The sequence below is a fragment of the Crocodylus siamensis genome, chromosome 8, assembly GCF_052110815.1.
Source record: "Crocodylus siamensis isolate JL-2025a chromosome 8, ASM5211081v1, whole genome shotgun sequence".
Classification (NCBI taxonomy): Eukaryota; Metazoa; Chordata; order Crocodylia; family Crocodylidae; genus Crocodylus; species Crocodylus siamensis.
Genome location: NC_143402.1, coordinates 44,355,495 through 44,376,175, shown reverse-complemented (window position 1 = coordinate 44,376,175; position 20,681 = coordinate 44,355,495). Strand labels below are relative to the sequence as shown.

At 44.3% G+C, this 20,681-nt stretch overlaps 2 protein-coding genes across 4 annotated transcripts in view; both read left to right on the top strand.

Annotated features, from left to right (window-relative positions):
- FAAH2 (fatty acid amide hydrolase 2) overlaps window positions 1–14,989 on the top strand; it is a 47,156-nt gene extending 32,167 nt beyond the window's left edge. The window contains exons 10-11 of one of the 2 annotated variants that reach the window (XM_090059245.1): window positions 460–654; window positions 14,883–14,989. In XM_090059245.1, coding sequence (XP_089915371.1) covers window positions 460–654; window positions 14,883–14,926 — 239 coding nt within the window. In that variant the 3' untranslated portion in view covers window positions 14,927–14,989. Of the gene's footprint in view, window positions 1–459; window positions 655–1,308; window positions 2,823–14,882 lie in introns of those variants that run through there. The other variant, XM_090059244.1, reaches the window with a different exon arrangement.
- Window positions 538–20,681, top strand: part of LOC149858369 (interferon upsilon receptor 1-like) — a 30,738-nt gene continuing 10,594 nt past the window's right edge. Inside the window, exons 1-5 of one of the 2 annotated variants that reach the window (XM_090059242.1) lie at window positions 538–654; window positions 14,883–14,993; window positions 17,691–17,811; window positions 18,321–18,496; window positions 20,209–20,387. In XM_090059242.1, coding sequence (XP_089915368.1) covers window positions 14,939–14,993; window positions 17,691–17,811; window positions 18,321–18,496; window positions 20,209–20,387 — 531 coding nt within the window. In that variant the 5' untranslated portion in view covers window positions 538–654; window positions 14,883–14,938. Of the gene's footprint in view, window positions 655–7,315; window positions 7,696–14,882; window positions 14,994–17,690; window positions 17,812–18,320; window positions 18,497–20,208; window positions 20,388–20,681 lie in introns of those variants that run through there. The other variant, XM_090059243.1, reaches the window with a different exon arrangement.

Genomic DNA, 20,681 nt, shown 5'->3' with positions numbered 1-20,681 from the left:
TGTAAAATGTATATGTTTTAGATAACTACAAAAGAGAGATGAGGAGGGTGTGTTTTCCCTCATTCAGTTTTAGAATTCCTTGCTTTAAAACAAACAAAAAAAAATCTTTTAGGATACCTGATAACGCTGGTAGCTGTTTTGATCTCCTTCAATCTTGAATTGTGTGTCGTCACTTGCAACAGTGGTTGATTAAAAATTCAAGTAGGTAATATAAATATTCCCAGATTTTGTTCAATGGGGAAAGGTTCTCATGCATTGAACATTTATCTATACAAAGATAGCAGTTGCTGCAGAAACATGCAAGCCCAGAAGGAGATGGTGCCCTCCATCTCCTGGAACAGTTTCCAAGCTTCTGACTAAGCCCTTTTACAAGTGAGGGGCATGCTGAGATGTCTATATAAAATGCGTTTTAACTGAGACAGCCTCATGCAATTTGCTGTCCTCTTGGTTGTTCCACAGCCCTGGGATTGACTGAGAAGTTGATGAAACTCAGCCCTGCTGCAATGGCCAAGCTGGTGAACATGGGACAGAGCCTCCGGACTGAGATGGAGGACTTACTAGGAGCCAATGGGTTGCTATTGTACCCTTCACATCCTATAGTGGCTCCCAAGCATCACTTCCCCTTGGGGATGCCCTTCAACTTTGCCTACACAGGTGAGCACCACTTCCTGCAGGTGTAAGGCCCTGGAGAGATGGGAGACAAACTAGGGATCTTGCTCATACCAGTTCACCAGTAGTTGTGGGAGAGCATACTCACTTAGTAGTAGAGGGTCCGCTTGCCCAGATATTTGAGAACTATTTTCCTTATCCTGCTACTTATTTGGAAACTAAACCTTTATGAGAGTGGGAGCAGAAACCTGCTGTTTTTGGGGGTGACCTCTTGAGTACTTTTTTCTGTATTAAAGAAGCCAATCTGAAGACAACACTGTATCCAGATTGATATTGGTAAAGAGTACAACTTGGTGGAACTCCATCACAGCCCCTCAAGACACTTGGATTAGGCTGTTTTCTTTTTTAAAGGTGGCATAGCATATGAGAAGTACTTTTTGTGATCTTAGGAATGATAGACAGTGGTTTTGAACATGCTTGATTTCAGGTGGCATTTCTGCGTCTGATCAGATGTGGCCCTCTTACTGAAGTAACTACCATGGCATGGGGGCTGTACATCAGATAAACTAGACTCCTCTTTCATCCTGCTTTAAAGGATGTATGTTAACACAGTTAACATCTCAGATCCAAAATCTAGGAATACAGAATCTAACACCCTCTGTCTGTTCTAATCAAGACCTTTCTCTTTCTCTCTTTCAGCTATTTTCAATGTCTTGGGCTTGCCTGTGACCCAGTGCCCCCTGGGCTTGAGCACTGAGGGTCTTCCCTTGGGAATCCAGGTAGTGGCTGGACCCTTCAATGACCATCTAACACTGGCTCTGGCTCAATACTTGGAGAAGGCTTTTGGTGGTTGGGTTTGCCCTGGAAAAACATAATGCTGCATTCCTAGGATCCCAAGATAGCAGGAAGATGAAGATAATTTGATTCACAAAAGCTGACAATAGGTATTGGTGCCTATTGAGATCAGGACAGGGGCAACTCCCTTCTGCACAGTCCAAGCACCTTCCCAGGGTAGATTGGGCAGGGCAAGCCAGCCAGGCCTCAAGTTTTCATTCCCATGAATCAGTGGCAAGATGCTACAGTTGAAGCTGTGTGCTTATAATCTCATATTTCCAACTGGAACTTTCTCTTCTCCCTGCATCCCATGACATGAGGGTGGGAGAGAAACCCTTTCCAGTTTTCTTTCATTAGAAACCCCATAACTCCCATGAATTCTGAACAGAACATGTAGCACCTTGTTGGGGGAAGAGATCACATTTCTCTAGTCTGGGTGGGGCTCCAAGACCACTACTTTCAATAGATTTATTTTTCTGTAGCAGTTGCTGCTTTAGAGAAAAAGAAAAGTGATAAAGAGGGCAGGCAGGGGGATGGGCACGAAAGGATTATTTCTGGGAGTTTTGAGCACTGCTGTCGCTGGAAGTTATTCTCTAAGCATATAAATGCCATGTTTAGAAATGGACTCCTGTCTTTTAGAACATCTTAGCCATACAACTGGAATGGTCTGCATTCCTGTCACTTATCTAATATAACATCCATGCACAACAGGTTTGCTGGTGAACTCTAACCCAGCTGAACTCAGTCATAGCAAGATGGATTTCTTATTTCTCTACTAACTGTAAAAGGAAAAGGGAGGGCACGTGGTACAATTTTTACTTTAAAGCATATGCCTCATAGATTGGCCAAATACAGTCCCTGCAGCCTGGCAGCGCTACCTCTTAGACTCAGTCCACAGTCATACACTGACAATTGAAGCATGGACATTTGTCCTCCAGGTTGCTTGCCATGAAGCTGATCTTATTTGGTTAGGAGAGAAACACCTAAGGGAGATCTGTTTTTGTGGGGTTCACTTGTATCATTGGAGCACTAAAAAGAGAAGAGAGGTTTTTCATAGTGGCTTGAGGCAGCTACAGCATCTCGCTCCCTAGCCCCTCCTTCCTCTTCCACTCCAGCCAGACAGTAATTGTGGCTAAGGTGCTGAAACAACTTCCCCTTTCCCTCCTTCAGAAAAAGTGAATGAATGAATGAATGAATACTGGTGGAGATAAGTATTTTTCCATCTTTTGTCTGCCATTTGGCTGTAGGCCTTAATTCTATGTGACCCCCAAGTGGGTGCTCACAAGCACTGTGGGCCATCAGCCATTTCCTTTGGGCAATGATGAATGTTTATAAAATGTAAATAATTAAAATGATATTAAAAAAAATCTATCCATCCAGTTCATACCAGATGTTTGTCCTCATTTGGGAAAGCCCTGCTCTGTGGCCGTCTTGCCTTTTTGCTGTATCATATCACCAGATTTCACGAAGAGGGTGACTATACCGCAGGCATTCTGCACTGTGTACCATACGTTCTTGCACAAACTCCCCACCATTCAGGCTGAAAGCTCCAGAATGTGTGTGCCTAGGAGTATGCAGAGTCTGAGCTGGTGCACTTTGCTAAAGCAGGAATTCTTATCCAGGATGCCATGGCACCTGGGGGGTGCTGCCAAACATTTTGAAGGGTGCATCAAGGTTTGAGGAGATGAGCAGATAAGCACAGGCTCAGACTTGTCCTTGCCTGGCCAATCCCTGACTCCCACTGCTTGGCCCCACAATATATAAGTTAGTTTTTTAAACTGGGTGTTCACAAAATTGCGTGTTTCACGGTCAGGTGGGTGGCAAATTGGCTTAGGGGTCACACCCAGAGGGTGGTGGTGGATGGGTCGATATCGACCTGGAAAGATGTGGACAGTGGAGTCCCGCAAGAATCAGTCGTTGGAGTGGTGTTATTCATTGTCTTCATCAGCGACTTGTATGAGAGTGTAGAGAGCACCCGCCGAAGTTCGCAGATGATACCTGTGCGAGTTAAGCTACGTCCGCAAAATAAATCGCCATCTCTTGTTTTAATGTGAACTGGTTAATTTCCTTTATTTCTCACCCACCACAACTTTGATGGAATAAAGTACAAAAATAAACACAGTCCTGAGAGAGGAGGAAGATATCGTGTCTGTGGTTCAACAAAAAATAACTCTTCTGCACAACTATTACGTCTCTCTTAGATAAATAATATCTTATATTTAGTTTCCTCTCTCTCTCTTCGAGAACTCTCAGTTTCTTGGTTGTTTGCCCTGTTCTCCTCCGCACGGGTCCCAAGCAAAATAGCGATCCTAATTTACTGCTGATCGAAACTGTGGGGTTCTCTTCTTTGTTAGTTTTTATCCACTCTCATTCCCTTCTCTTAAATTTAAGTCTCTGGGATGTTACTCAATGTCTTCAGGTATCAGACTCACCAACTCAAAGTGCTGCTTTTTTTAACTCACTTCAGCTTCCCAGGTAAGTTTCTCTCCAGGACCCTTCTTACATTCCCTTTTCTCTTTCTTGTAGTTTCTCTGTTTCTTCCGGGTTGCTTTCTTCTCCTTCTTTAGCTAAATCTGGGTTACTTCCCCTTTAAATTCTTCCAGCCATCTGCTGTCTCTCACAGCCAGCACTCTCTCCCTTCCCAGTGCTGCTGTCTCTCCCCCATCTAAGCAGCCCTGCCCCTTTTTTCCTGGGACTGGTTGCTAAGGTAAGTTTTTGCTTTCCTTCACTCCCCCAAGTTCTGTGATGGGGCAGACTTGGTGTCCTGTCACAATACCAAATTATGGGGCAAAGTTAACACAGCAAAGGGTAGGAAATGGATCCAGGCAGATCTGGACAAGTTGGAAAAATGGGCAGAATAAAATAGGATGCAGTTCAACAAAGACAAGTGCAAAGTGCTGCACCTGGGCAAAAAGCCACCAACATGCTTACAGGCTGGGGCATGACATAAGCAGCATGGCAGTGGAAAGGGATCTGGGAGTCATAGTTGACTCCAAGATGAACATGAGTCGTCAGTGTGACAAAGTGATCAACAAGGTTGACTGCACTTTATCATGCATTAGCAGATACATGATGAACAGGCCCAGGGAGGTGATGCTTCCCCTCCAACTCAGGCCACAGTTGGAGTACTGCATCCAGTTTTGGGCGCCGCACTTGAAGAGGGATGTGGAGGATCTTGAGAGGGTTCAGAGGAGGCCGCTTGTATGGTCAGAGGCCTGCAGGCAAGGCCCTACGAGGAGAGACTGAGGGACCTAGATCTCTTCAGCCTTTGCAAGAGAAGGCTGAGAGATGATCTTGTGGCTGCTTATAAAATTGTCAGGGGAGGGCAGCAGGGAATAGGAGATGGTCTATTTACTAGGGCACCCCCTGCAGTAACTAGGAACAATGGCCACAAATTGACTGAACAGATTTAGGTTGGACATTGGAAAGAACTTCTCCACAGTGAGGGTTGCCAGCATCTGGAAAGGGCTTCCAAGGGAGCTGGTGCTCTCCCCTACCTTGGGGGTCTTCAAGAGAAGGCTGGATAGGTATCTGGCTGGGTATCAAGTGCTCTTTCCTGCCCAGGGCATGGGGTCAGACTTGATGATCTACTGAGGTCCCTACTGACACTAGCATCTGTGAATCTATGAAAGATTGGGGGAACTGGGCTTACTTAGAGAACAGGAGACTGAGGCGATTTAATTTCAGCCTTCAACTACCTGAAGGGGGGTTCTAAAGAGGATGGAGCTGGACTATTCGCAGTGGTGGCAGATGATAGAACAAGGAGCAATGGTTTCAAGTTGCAGCAAGGGAAGTTTAGGTTAGATATTAGGAAGAATTTTCTCACTAGGAGGGTAGTAAAGTACTGAAACAAGTTCCCCAGAGAGGTGATGGAAGCTCCAGCCTTGGAGGTTTTTAAAACCCAGACAGACAAAGCTTTGGCTGGGATGATTTAGTTGGGGATGGTCCTACTTTGAGCAGGGAGTTGGGCTAGATGACCTCCTGATGTCCCTTCCAACCCTAACTTTCTATGATTCTGTGAAAAGCTACAGGGGGGGTGCCTTGAGTCCAAAAAATGTTTGAGAATCACTGAGCTAAGGTATGAGGAAAAGTGTGATTTGGAGCTGTCATCTAGCCTCTGCCACAGGGAGGCATTGAATTAGTAATCATTTGGCTTTGGGTTGTGATAGCCCTCTAGTGACATCCTCACAGTTGCCTGGGCCTACATCTTCTGGCTCTTACTCACGCCCTGGCCCTCTGTATTGCAAGCTGCCTGCCAGTTCATATACTCTTGGTGTTTAACCCTTCATTTCCATATGAACTCTTCCATTTCCTCTTTGGGCTACACAGATATTTACTGGGAACTCCAGGTAATTTAGCAGTTGTTCCCATTTCAGTTCTGAGTCATTATTGCACCATAGTCTCAAGCTCTTCCCAGTTTGGGTCACTAAGGGCACCAATACACATGACAGCAAACTTGATTAGTTGAGTCTGCTGCAAGTCTGCTGGAGTATGCTAATTAGCATGCTCCAGCAGCCTCTGCATCATGTGAGGGTGCCTTGAGAATGAAAAGGTTGACAAACACTGTCCTAAACCTTGCTCTGTCCTGTAGCCTGTGTACTATTACTACTGTTTGATGTTTCAGAGGGGCCTGAACTTCAGGAGCAGGGGAATGGCTTTATTTTGAAGTTGGGACAAAACAAACTCTGACAAGTGTGTCACCTTTTGCATTTCTTGAACAGAAAAAAATTCAAAATCTTGGTACTGATACATTAATTACTCATGTTTAGCTTCATCCTCTAGTCAGCATCTATGGAAAAGCCAAGTTACTGAATTTTGCAGATGATATTTTTGTGTGTGTTCTCTTCACTTACCATATTTTAAACCAGTATTCTGATTTTTGTTATACCTGGCTCTTTAGCCACCCATAGGACAATCCTACAGTTGTTTCGTGATCCTGGAGGAAAATAAAGAGGTAAGACCGCTAATAGGTGATATATTTTATGTTAAACCTGTTAATTAGCAATTTTTTGCAGGCTTTCAAGCCTTTAGTAACTAACCATTTAAATAATAATCAAGCTTATTGTGTTCAAAGTTAGGAACACACAGAAAGCGCCTACAACATTAGTGCCCATTTCCGTAAGTGAATCAGGAAAGAGTTTTTAGTTATCAACAGGCAGCATGCCTTACAGGTAGGCCAGTCAAGCTAGGCTTTATCTTCCTGCAACTATACTGACAATGTATGATGGGAAAGCAGTCTGAATACTTTGGGTGAGCCCATGGATAAGAACAATTTATGATGATAATGGTGTCTAATGCTTCAAAGATGGTAAAGCAAATATGCCCTGAAGAAGATGCTAGGCAGTTTTACCCATCCCCTTAGAGCTCTAAAGATGGCCAGAAATGTCCAACCTGGCTGGGATGCAGTGGCAGATGCGATCCTGCCTTTGTGCATAGTGCTAGTCATGGCTATTGGTCAGATGTGGCAACAGCATTATGTCTTTCTGAAAGGTAATGTTCTGTACTTCCTCTACTGGCTGCTAAATGTTACAATCCTTCCCAGAAAGCCTCAGCATCAAAGTCATAGGCAAGCCCTGTGAATATGTAGTCCTCAATATTGCTTACCTGCAGTCCAGCTCTAGGGTAGAAGCATGGTATCAGTGTTACATAACAAATTTGTAGGCTAAAAATGTTGGCCAGCATATGAAAATAGATTTTTTTAAAGCCAGAGATCACTGGCCTAATTGTTAAGCTAGAACTCTAGAGGGTATTCAAGTTTGTGACATTCAGATTTAATTAAAAAATATTAACTTTTCAATTAAATGTGTGCTTGAATGCATTCAGTCACTTATAATCGAGTATTGTGAAATCTCAAAAATGGATAGAGGTTTTGCTGTGCAAGAGGTCTCTGCCCGTGTTATACATACTTGATTTAATCGTACAGGGCCATTAAGAAAAATGGGAGATAAGCAAGTAAATCTAGAGATGGCTTGATAGACACTGTGGAGAGTATTGGGCTTATTTTTTACCACCTGCTGAGGGCATTGCTGAGCCAGGAAGGGCTGGCAATGGTGCAAAAGAACATGGCTCTCTGAACCTGAGATGTTGAACAAACAATACACCAGGAAGGGATTAAAGAAGAGAAACCAGGAAAAGGGCATGAACCACAAAAGTAAAGTCGCACACTGCTGGGGGAGCAAGTGTTGGAGAAATCTGGGCTCAGAAGCCTGAGGGGAGAGGTTGCTTTTGAAGAGAGAGAAGGATCCTTCTCAGGTATGTGAAGGGAGGGAGATAAAGAAGTTTGTCTGGCAAATAACTTGTTTGCTGCTTGGATAGACTAGTATATTTTGTTCTTGGCATTTTTGGAGCAATCTGACATGACTGCACCTGTGTGTGAAAGGCATGTCTGCTGTCTGCCCAGCAATATATGTTTATGCATGTTGTACATAGTACAGGGAGTGGGGAGTAAGAAGACATTTTGCAGAGGAGTTAGTGCTACTTCCAGAGAATTGGAGGAGTTGCTATGAAACTGGACTATGGCATTTGTTTCAAAAGTTTCAGGTGTCCCAAAAACTGGATAGGCAGGAAGACACTTAGGAGAGAAATTACTACCAAAATAGAAAAATGGCTGTTTCTATTTATGTTTCTTATAGTGTAATGATGTACAAGGGGATTAATTAAACTAAAAGAAACAAGCTTACATCTGTAAGGTTTTCCCCTCTGAATCTGACCTGTAAAACTACCAGGCTTCCAGAAAGGAAATAGATGCCCCTGCTAATGTTAGCCAGGGTTGTATCTACTAAAGGATATCAGTTCAAGCTTCAGCACATGAGTTAACTATTGGGTTGTTTAGGCAGAAAGTTCCTTTCTGGAAGGAATATGGCCTAATTTTACATTGCAGAATTATTTGCACCCTGAGAACTAGTGTCTGCCTTGTAGGAAAAAATCACACGTGGGATGTAAAAATAGCTACTGATCAAGCAAACAGCAGTATTCTGAAAGCTCAGTAGTTCCTGTTTGATAGGCTGGAGGGATTTTCAGTAACACTCTGTGGATTCATAAGATGCATTGTGCACACTGAGCTGAAACCAATACTCACTCCCCCAACCACATTCCAGCTGTGTTTGCCCAGCCTCCCTAGCAACGCTCTCTCTCCAACAGATGCATTTTACTTGCGCAAAAAAAAAAAGTCACTGCTTTCCAGAGAGGAGGAGGTCATACCTGGCTCACTCATTGCTCTGGGGGGCCCTCAAATGAAGCATAAAGATATTGCAGTCCTGGCTCCCTCCCTGCAAGGTTTGCCTCTTTCCTTTCTGTTTCTGCTCTGTGCCCTCTGTAACTTGTGTTAACTGCAACCAGTTTAGCAGTCTTTACAGTGGCCTTTCCATGGAGCTGGACAGAGTGAAGCAAAACCTGATACCTCTTTGGACCTTGTTACACAGTAATTTTAGGCAACTTCTGGAGCTCTTACCCCTGGCTTGGATGCACTGTAACACCTTGAACTGGTTTAAAGTGCTTATTTGGCTTAAAGTTATGCTACTTCAGGGCAGGTTCATCTACTTAATTTTGCTTTTGTTCCATTAAGATGTGGCCACTCTCCACAGCTATTCCACCCAAGTTGAAGTCCTCCAGCATCTCAGAATGAGCTGGTCCCTCCAGAGTCAAGATGAGCAGAGATGCTAGGATGCAGTGGGGTCAGGCATGGCACTTCACCCCCTATGCACATCAGTCAGAGTGCGTGCTGCAGCCCTGGAGCACCTGGCAGCTGTGGTGGCTCCTGTTCTGCCCAAAGGGAGCAGCAAGCAGGTCTGAGCTGTGGTGGTAGAAAGCACTGCACCCTTGTTGCTGCTCAAACCAGTTCATTCTGCCCAGTGGGAACAGCTCCTGGTCCTGGCCCTGCTTTCAAGTCTCTAATGGCAAGTCACAGCTGTGCAGGTGAAGGACAGTCAGAGGTGGTTAAAGTGCAACTGCTCCACTAAACTGATGAGCATAGCATTAATTAACATCTGTGCGGCTTTCAGCATAAGGTGTAACAAAGCTCTTATCTGATTCCCCAGCAGCCTAAATTTTTATACTTCTGTGCACTGTTAGTACCTGCTTCACAAAATAGAAGGGGATAGTATTCCTTTCCTTTATCCTGTCTTCATCCTTGTGCTTTTGAGATCCCAAAGAAACCCTTAATCCAGAAGATGCCCATTTCAGTGTAAACTCTTCTGCCTCCTATTGTGGGCTGGAAATTTCCCTCATCCCTATGTACTTCCTTTTGTCCACTGATCTAATCAGTGTTCTCTCAGTGAGTTTTTACTATGGCAATTCAATCCTGAAATGAGTTATTTTCTCCTAACGCTAGGCAGATGCCCCTTGTCTCAGGTGCTGACTCTGCTTGAGGGGACCATGGCATGGGCTGTCACACTGACAGGCCTGATCTCTGGGACATTGCTAAACTCTGTGTAGCAGGGGATTGTGTTATGCCTCTCCATAATATTTCATTTTATATTTATGGTACCACTTTTTCACTGGCAAACAAGTGGGGTCTGGATGCTACTTGGATAACATGGCCTGAAGCCCTGAACAGTACAGTTGGGAGATTTCCCTAACAGTTCATGTTCCCACCTGGCACACCAAAGGCAGGTGGCATGTTGCCTGACTGACTTGGTATTAGTTACATGGTATGTGCTTCATAATAAAAGTGTTCCCACTCCTGAGCAGGAGGAGTCCAGCCTTTACTACAGGGATTGTGAAACAGGCCTACAGGTGGCCACTTGTAGCTTTGCCACAGGAAGGTCTCATCAATTCCCCCCAGTTTGTACCAGGGGGAAGAGCTGGCAACTCATACCGGTTACTAACTCTCACCAAAGGACATGCCCAGACTGGACACCCAATGATTTTCCCCATTAAGGGGCTCCTGTTAGCTTGGGGCCAGGCCCTCAGGGAGGGTCTTGCATGGTAGGAGAGGAGCTCAGGCTTGTTTTGCTTGATTTCTACCTCTGCCTACCCTCCTCCCTTCCCCATCTCTGACACCATTCACTGCTCATTCCTTCAAGCAGCTTGAGCAGGAGGACACATGTATGTGGACTGTCCATAACTGGTAGTTGGATAAGAGCTGGAATGACACCGTAGAGTGGCCTTCAAGAAAGTCCTAGTGACCTTGGAGTCAGATGAAGGGACAGGTTTCTCAGCAGCCCTGAGGGATGCTTTCTCCACTGGCCCTGCTTTTCCATTCATCTTCATGAAAGATGGAGAGAAGCAGAAGGAGGGAGCTAGGAGGAGGTTGTCAGGCTTGCTCCGCTTCCTCAGTATTGACTCCAGGGTCCTGTCCTGTATGTTGTGTGGCCAGAACATGATACCATTCATCCCTTGCCACTGGAGAAGCCTAAGCTAGTACAGACCTCTCCATTACTGACTCTTCATGTCCTCTGCAGAAGAGTTGGTTTTGTACCAAACATTATAAAGGAGAAATGTAATTTTATGGATTTTTATTCCTGCTTCCCTAGAAATTCAAGTGAGGCCAATTTTATTTCCAGTACTTCTGGTATATCGTGGACTGGGGCTCTTTAAATGAGGGCTCTTTTTTCAAACCTTTGTTGCTAACTAGGAGGAAATGTTTCATATTGTGGAGGAAGAAACACGCCCATATTCAAATTAGATAACTCTTAAAACAACTTTTGAGAAGGCTACTTCATATTATATTGCCTCTTGTACTCGTTTGCTAAAGAAAAAAGACACAATTCTCTAAGTAGGAGGAGTTCTGTTTTACCACAGCTTAACAGTGAAAGCCTCAAGATCCCTCATTTCTGCTGATGAGCTGTTAAAAACAGATTAATGCATTGTATTTTCCATCTGGGCGTTGGTTGTAGCTGTGTTGGTCTAAGGACATAAAAAGACAAGGTTCTTTGGGTAAACCTGATGTCTTTTATTAGAGCAGCTAAATATTTATTTGCCATAGAGTTCAGTGCCAGCAGTGTAATATTTCATATATAATTCAAACACCTTGCTTGACCAATCTCATTTCCTTTTACGACCAAGTGACCTATCACCTGGACAAGGGGGAAGAGACTGATGTCGTATATCTTGACTTTAAAAAAGTCTTCAATCTGGTATCCCATGATCACCTCTTGGCGAAACTGGCTAAACTGTAGCCTCAACCTCACCACAATCTGCTAGCTGGGGAATTGGCTCTGCGGCTGGACCCAGAGGGTGGTTGACAGAAGTCAATCATTGTGGTGTGCTGTGACCAGTGGCGTCCCTCAAGGCTGTGTCCTTGGGCCTTTACCTTTTAACATCTTCATCAATGATGTGGACATTGGTGTCAGAAGCGGACTAACTGAGTTCGCTGATGTCACCACACTCTGGTGTAAAGCATCCACACCTGAGGACAGGAGGGTGATTCAGGCAGATCTTGACAGGCTCATGAAATGGGCGGATGAGAACCTGATGGTGTTTAACACCGAAAAATGCAAGCTTCTCCACCTTGGGAGGAAAACCTGCAGCATGCTTATATGCTCGGCAGTGCTATGCTGGTTAGTACTACAGATGAAAAGGACTTGGGGGTCATGATTGACCACAAGATGAACATGAGCCTTCAATGTGATGCTGCGGCTAGTAAAGCGAGCAAACTGCTGGCTTGCATCCATAGATGCTTCTCAAGCAAATCCCAGGACATCATTCTCCCATTGTACTCGGCCTTGGTGAGGCCGCAGCTGGAGTACTGCATCCAGTTTTGGGCTCCACAATTCAAAAAGGATGTGGAGAAGCTTGAGAGAGTCCAGAGAAGAGCCATGCTCATGGTCAGAGGGCAGGAATGTCTATGAAAACCTCACAAATGACTGTAATTGATTAGTCATGAAAAATGTTTGCTCAAGCAAACAATGGTGTATTTGCAGCTATGCAGCACTTTGAATTAAATTAAACAATCCCCTTCCTGCAACTGAAAGGCAGTTGCAAGCAGGAGTGTTCATAAAGAGGAAACATGTTACACAAGTGTTAGCTTTTCATTTTTCAGCCAGGGGTACTCTGTCTGGATTGTAAACCCTTCAGTTGTTTGTTCTCTTAGAACCCAGAGCTCCTTTAACAATGTCATGGCTGTTTCTTGGATTTGGGATAAACACTGGCCTAAGGCAACTGCTTCAGATGTGATAGGATAAGGCATTAGAAAATATGCTTTTGGGGCCCTTACAAAATATCCTCTGTTGTTGGTGAGTTGTGGAGTAACATTCTGGGCATGGGTTAAAACCAGGGCACTCCAAAGGGATAGGGTACTTACTGCTACTAGAGTAATTCTGTGATTTATTCCTGATTGGTGGTCCTGGATCTGATAGCCCATTTTACTGCATTGGAGTCTTTCCATTGACTTTAGTAGGCACTGGGTTAGGATGTGTTCCAAAAGCAGCTATAAATTAAATCAACGTATGAGGAAACTCCCATGATGTCTTTACAAGTTAACAATGGAGAATGGTTACTCATGTAGAAAGTTCATCTTATAAACATTAATAGTTTCTATCTAGTATGTGTCACATAATCGTGAGTAAAGATGATACCAGATGGAACCTGTTTGGAATCCTGGTTGAACAGGTGGGGGGAGAGAAGCTCTCAGTCCATTTGCATGACATGAAACCACCTCATACGAGCCCAGGTCTACACGTGCAGATGCTTACTGTGCAGCAATTAGCTCTAATTACCAGTAAATTTGCTACCTGCAAATGCAAGTAGCAAACTTACTTGTGATTAATTACTATGCAGGAGTGCATGTGTAGGTGCGTGACCAGAAGCAAATGTGTTCCCAGTCAGCTGGGCATCGGGGGCAGGAGATTGCTCCCTGCCCCTGGGAGCTGCCTGCTGCCTGGGTGAGCACTGCCACTGAAGCCCATGGTTGTGGAGCTGGCGCTGGGAGATAAGGATCTCCCACCTTGGGTCCTGAAATCATGGGGCTCAGTCTGGGAGATAAGGACCTCCCAGCTCAGGCCACATGATTGTGGGGTGGGGGCTGGGAGCACCATGCTGCCAGAGCAGGGGGGCATTGTCCCCACCTGGGCTCGGGTGGCAGAGCCTGCCCCAGTAGCGGCAGGATCCAGGGCAGGGAGCAGTGTCCCAGTCCCCATCAGGAGATAACTGTCACCTGGCCCTTGGGCTAGCATCCAGGGGGAGCCTCAGGCTCCCTCTAGCTGCTTCAGGGGCCTGTTGCAGGGCCACAAGGAGTGAGAGCAGTCTGCTTCTAGGCATCCCTGCACATATGAGATGCATGCCTGTGTGAGTTTATTCTCCAGTAGTTTACTTGAAAGTAAACTGCTCCTGGATTGTTTGCATGTGTAGACATTGGTGATGTGTAGGGGGGTGCACATGCACCCCCTGAGATGGGCTCTGCACCCTCTGAAAGCGCACTTCTGGTTTTACTGCTGACCCAGCAATCAGCTGTTGGGGGACCTCCCTGGTTGGAGATTGGCTGCTGTGGGCCCCCTCCCCCCTGGCCAGCGATCAGCTGCTGGGGGTTCCCACCCCCGTGGTCGATCTGGTGCCCCCCAGACTTGGGAGGCACCAGTTGCCCATGTGTGTAGACATGCCCAGAGTAAGTAATTTTTTCAGATCTAATCTAGATTGCCTTGCTACAATTTAAAATCATGCTTCATAGCCTGTCCTTTGTGACAAGGGAGAACAGTTCATCTCCTTCCTTCTTCTTTATGGCAGCCTTTCAAATATTTGAAAATTGTTATCCTGTCCTTGCACCTTAAACTAATTTCCTTTGAGGTAAACATATCTGCTCTCTCAACCTTTTTGTGTACAACTTTTCTTCCAAACCCTTTTTTTGTTGTTGTTGTTGCTCACCTCTCCAGTTTCTCCACACCCTTCTTAAGATGGAGAGCCAAAAATGGAGAGATCGCCTTGTCATTCTTTCCTGCCCCCCTCACTCCAAGACTGCACACAAGGAGAGATTTCCTTTGCTCTGCTTAGCCTAGAAAATCCTTTCTTGCATAGCCACTTGCAGTCTACCAGGATGATTTGTCTGGGGTTGTTGCTCTTCTTGGCCTCTGACTCAGCTCAAACTTCAGATCTACCATTGATTCCCTGGGATCTTCCTCAAGATCCCAGGGCACGGGATGGAGTGTGGCTGTCCTCACACTAGCCACCCGCTGCTCCCTAAAACTGCCTGTGGTAAAACCTGCCTGCCCAGCAGCAGGGCTACATGCAAGCATGGTTTTAGTATGGGTGTGTGACTAACAGACAGAGGCAAGTCAGTCTGTGAGTCACTCACTCCAGGGAATATTTTCTCACCCTAGAGGCAGTTGTGAGATGGCTGTGAGCCTTGTGCAGGCATTACATCATGTGATGCAGACCTGCCATAGGTTATCCCCAGCATCTCATTATTGTAAAAATGTTTTCACTAAGGTTTTGATCATCTCAGATATTTACATGTAGCACAAATAAACCCGGACATGTTTGTGCTCACTTCTCTTGACTGATTTCAGGATGCCAGCATAGCTCCAGTAAATGGACTTGGCTGCTCCACTAGCCAGGCAGGACTATGGCCACTGGACTGAGTGCACTTCTATTGCTTCTTGTTTGGAACCTCATCAAGGGTAAGTGCACGTCTGATGCTATGAATTATTCTTAACTAGGCAACGAAAGAGTGAGTAGAGTACATGAAGTCCTGTGTATAAAGCTACATCCTTTTGCACATGGCTCTCAGTTTTTTCTATCCTCTCTCTACTGTTTGAAAAATATTCTTTAATTTTGATGAGTAGAAGACCTAAAGGCTGTCAAAACCTGGAGAAAAATTATGTTTACCTGGACCAGCTCAGATTTTGATGCGACATAGTCTCTCCCTATTAAATGCCTACAAAAACTAACTGCAAAAACTCAGTGAAAAACATTTAGTTTGGTTGCCTTATGAGGTTCCAGGTAAAAATTGACTTGTGTGATAAGCCAACAAAAAAATGTGCGACAGCCTGTCTTGTTACTATCCCAATGGAATAACTAGTTTGAATCTCTGTAACTTAGCCTGTTGTTGATAGAAGTTGATGGGCAAAAAATGTTTCCATGAAAATATACTGGTAAAGGGATGGAGAACCAACATAGCAAGTTCCTTGGGTAGATGGAAAATATTAATGTGCAACTATATGGGAATCAGAACATAAATTAATAACAGTAGAGTCCTGTGTGTGTGCGTGCATGCATGAAAATATATATATTTGTGTGTAGAATATATACTGACGGCTATGTGTATGCATGTGTATAATAAAATATAAATGCATACAGTGGAACATTTTCCTTTCCACCAACAATATTCTAACCAGAAACGATAGATATTTTTTCATCACAATATCTTTTTCTATGGAACATTCCTTTTATGATAATGAGAAATGTTTACATTTTTACTGAAGTATTTGTTTTTGTTTTAAATGTTGTTTTTGAAACCAAAAATTAGCTTTAAAGTCTTAGGTTTTGATTTCTGGGGGGTTTTCCTCCTTTTTGTCTGCTATTATTCTCTTTTTCTGTTGCTGGCGGAGAAAGGCTGAAGAGAAAGAAAAAGCAGCTAAAACCGATACAGCTTTGCAGCTTAATAGTTGTTAATTTGTTGAAAAAAAATTCAAAGAAGTCAGTAAAAAAATTACAAAATATATTTACCTTTTTTGTATTTATCTTTTTTCTTAAACATGGTGAAGTTTTCTGATTGGTTATGATTCTAGAGCTTTACTGTATTATCTAGACGAGTATTTCTCAATCTTAAACTTTGTTAAACTAAAGGCACGTCTCAGAAAATGAGCTTTCACTCGATTAATTATAGGAAAATAATAGAGCAATTCTTCTGATCAGAGAACTCAGACCACAGTAGGGAAAAATATTTTTGACACTATAGATTCCTATTTGAAATCTTTGGGTTTATCTTGTGAATCATGTGTAGCCGTTTACACCTAATAGTGTAGTACCCTTCAAAGGATCTTAGACCACGCTGTGGCACCCTGATTAGGAATCACTGGGCACCTAGATTCCCTTCAGCCAATGCGTTGCATGTTGGGGTAGGCTAGCCAAGTGAAGCTGGGGAGTAGAGACAATTCACTAGACCAGGAGTGACCAAGGTACAGCCTGTGGGCTAGATCTGGCCCATGGAATTGTCATCTGGCCCACAGGGCTGGAAATTTGGTGGTAAGAGGATTTATAGCTGCTGCAGCTTCTAGGGTTGCAGCACTTAACATTGCCACTGGCAAATTCCAGCTCCACAGGCCAGATAGCGTGGCCCTACACTCTGGATCTGGCCCACAGACTGGCTCCATGCTACATATCTGGCCTATGGGGTCTTCTGAGTAGGGTACCACTGCACTAGACTAATGAGCATCTATTTTTGTTATGTCATTCTGTGCCTGTGTCTGTGTGGATGTATGTACATGGGAGACTTTCAAAGGGCTTGAAGTAAGGTTGTATGTGGTAACTGAGAGAGAGGATACAGAAGGGCATAAAGGCTAAGTACAGACAATCAAAATCTTGAGGTTGAATCCATTCAGTCTTCGTAAATTAATCTAAGCTACGTAGACTGAACCAATAAGCAAGTGAATAGACATTCACTTTTGATTCCAGAAATGCAGAGGCATGTCTGCAATGGCCCAGACCAGGAGCCGGGGCGCGGGCACTAGAGGCTGAGCTGTTACAAGCTTGGACCTCAAATTGACCAGTCTTCCACCATATGTATAGGCTTCTGCCAAGCAGCTGACAACTAAGGAAGGAGAGCTGTGTCCCCTTGGCTAGGGACAGATGTTACACACAAACCAATATAAGTGATTGGAAACCAGTTCAAATCTGTAATACAACAGAAGTTCAGAGCACGTAAGCCACTTTCAAAATGGCCCAAACCAGTTTAAGGTAAACCTAGGTGGATCACGTTATCAAACTTGATTGATTTAGGTTAAATTAGTTTATTGAACTTCTGTCCCAGATCCTCTCCAGATTCAAGTTAACTCATAGTCTTCCAGCATCCCAGGATGCTTTGCATTTCCCCTTGTAAAGTGCCCCTCACAGCGTGGGCACGTTAGCCTTGACCCAAGCTGTCTGCTCCAGCAGAGCAGGGAGGCCCTGGATTCTGCTCTGGGCCACTGCAGCCATGTGGCTGCATTTCTGGAATCAAAAGTCAATGTCTATTCACTTGCTTATTGGTTCAATCTACACAGCTTAGACTAACCTATGAAGATTGAATTTATTCAACCTCAAGCTTTTTGATTGTCTGTACTTAGCCCTTATGTTTATAATGCTTTTGATCTGCTTTCATTTGCTTTCCCTTCAAGGTATGCTGCTTCCTCCATGTAATGTGACACTAACGTCTGAAAATTTCCATATTTTCTTGAGATGGGAGCCAGGTCATGGCTCACACAGTGGAAACTGGTATGAGGTTGAGTCTTGCAGCAGGTATGTCACAGCACAAGAGGCAGAAATAGAGCAGGGAAAGGGAGTGGGTATTTCAGTCCCCACTGATTTGTAATCCTTTGCAGGTAGCTTGGGATATTTTTACCCCTTTCTAACTCTTCTATATGTGAGGCCTCTGGTTTATTAATGACACTATCCATGTTTGGATTCTTAACTGGCCTCTTTTTCTACCCTATAGAAGCAGCAGAGGAGAGGGACAGAGCAGGAATCTCAGGGTGCCAGGGCAATTGAAGGATTGTCTTTAAATACACATACACATATTCTCCAATGCTTTGCACTTGGCCAAAAAGGTCATGGAAGAGGTAGGAAAATAGAGGAGAGACTCTCTTGTCTGCTTCCTCTCCAGTCCAAAATACCAACACTTTCCATCCAAGATAAGTCTTTCCTTTTTAAGATGCTCCCTTTCCAGGGAAGGTAAAGGAGGAGGAAGAGATGGGAAAGGAAGGGTACTGATGGTATCTTTGCAGTTTCTTAGTGCAGCTCTTCCACAGGTCTTCGAACTGGACCAAGGTGGACACTTGCTGGAAGAACAGCACCACATTGTTCTGGACATGTAAACTGTTTTTTGAAGACATACATATCCTCTACTGGGCCAGGGTGAGAGCAGTGAATGGAGTCAATGTGTCTAAATGGGTCATCTCCAATGAACTGCAGCCATACAGAGACAGTAAGCACCTTTCGGAGTGGATGTATGAATAGGAAGGTCTTTGGGCAGGTTCCTGTCCTTGCTGGGGGATAAAGATGGGAGGGATCTTTGGGGAGATGGCAGTGATGGAGATGTGAAAGGGAAACCTGTGCAAGGGTTCAGGAAAGGTTATAGTGACTTAGACCAGTGGAAATGGGTGGCTATTTTAGTGGCAGTGCATTAGACTGGAGATGTAGAGGCAAGGTGAAAAGCAAGGAGGGCAAGGAGAAGGCACATTCAGATATTACTGATGCCTAGAAAAGGATTATAAAAGAGGAAGAGACAGAGCTTAGAAATATGAAGTTAATGAAGATGAGGAATGAGGTGGTAAACAAGCACAGATTTTGCAGGGGGTAGGGGATGTGGGGGGAATGGAGAAGGTGGGAGGACAGGACACTTCTACAGACAGGGAAAAGAATTTACCTAAGCAGACATTGGAAGAATGGCTAATTGGAGACCCAAGAGAGCAGAATATGAATAATATCCAGGGTGCCAACACAGAGAGGGAGGAGCATGAGAGCAGGGAAGATGTCTTTATATGGGACCTGAAGGAGATGTTGGAGGAGGGAAGAGGGATTTCAGTGGAGTATAGAGGTCAAAGGAAGGAAAACGTTTTTTACAGGACACGGGAGTTAGAGGAGAGACTCCAGCAGAGAGACAATAGATGGTCCATAGTAGCAGTTTGGGGGGAAGAATCAGCCAAAGGTTTGTTATTGACTGAAACTTGACAAAGCAATGCAAGGCAGACTACTAAACAACTGGCATAAGCCAACCAGGCTGAGCTCAGTATGCTGGAGGAGACTTGTGGGAGCCATAAACATTTCCTTTGTCTCTGGCTACGTGTTCCTTCCAAGTGAAGTGTGGAATAAACTAGAATGAAACGAAAAGATTAAGTCCTATGCGAGACAGAGCAACACAAAATAGATTTTGTGACTGCATTTACTCACAGGGGAGTAATGTCTCTGGAAAGGCTGGGATTTATTGGTGGACCAATGGGGTATTGAATAATCAACTAAATTAATTCACCTCTCTTATAGGAGAGAGTTAGAGCTGAGGGTCTATACTCTCGTGCGGTGGATAAGCATGAATACTGACTTTTAGGGCTGGTGAAAAGTTTTCTACTGAGGGTTTTCCAACTGAAAATCATTTCTGATGAAGTGGAAGCCCCAGGAGTTTGCACGCAAACAGAGCTAAGCCTTGGCTGTCCTTGAAAATTAGATTTATATTGTAACTCCAAATCTAAAACGTGAAGGCATGATGGTGATGAGCAGAGATTGGTTCTTGGGATAACATGGGTAAGACCATGAGCTAATGGGTACCACTGTCACATTAAAAAAATTCCCAGAGTTTTTAACCTCAAAATTCAACTTCTTTGAATCTTAAATTCCATGTGGGTTTCAAACTTGCTACAGACACCCACAGACGAAGTAGGTTTAATGAGGATAGAGATTAGTCTTATTTGAAAAGAGTGGGGCAGGGGAGCAGATAAGGGAGAGCTGTTTGAAAATCTGAGATGGTTGCTGCAGCTTCTGACTCTGGGGTTCATGTACCATGGTGGCCACCAGGTGGGCCAACCTTTCAAACCCATAGTGTTAGAGGAGGTAGTTTCCAATCGATAGAAATCTACAGAGATAGCGACTGGCATAAAGTGAAGAACTATCCTGACAACTGTCTTGTCTTTTTTATATTCACAGCAATCGTGGGTCCCCTTAAACTGATGCTGTGGTCACAAGATCAGGATCTTACTGTAGATATATCCATACCACTTACTCCCTATCAAAGGAAAAATGGCTCCTATAAGTCAGTCCAGAAGGTGCTGTCAAAATTGCGGTTTGTTCTCAGACTTTATGAAGACGGTGTTTTCCTCCTCCAAGTAAGTGATATTCACAAGGGGTTAGAGGGACAGGAAGGAATTGAACCCTTCTGAGTGATTGGCAAAGTGGATAAAATTGAAGGTCAGGTGGGGTGAATATTGTAGGATATGTTTATAGGGTGACAGGAAGCATTTTGCTGAACATGCCATGCCCTTGGGTAGAGTGTTGACATGAATGTTGAGCTGATTAGTATTCATGTGCAGCAGAGCACCAATACAATTGCATTTGTTCTGGTTCAGAAGCTGATGTAGGTGGGGCAGTGTGATCTGTCTCTGTAAGGCAGTGGAATGTCT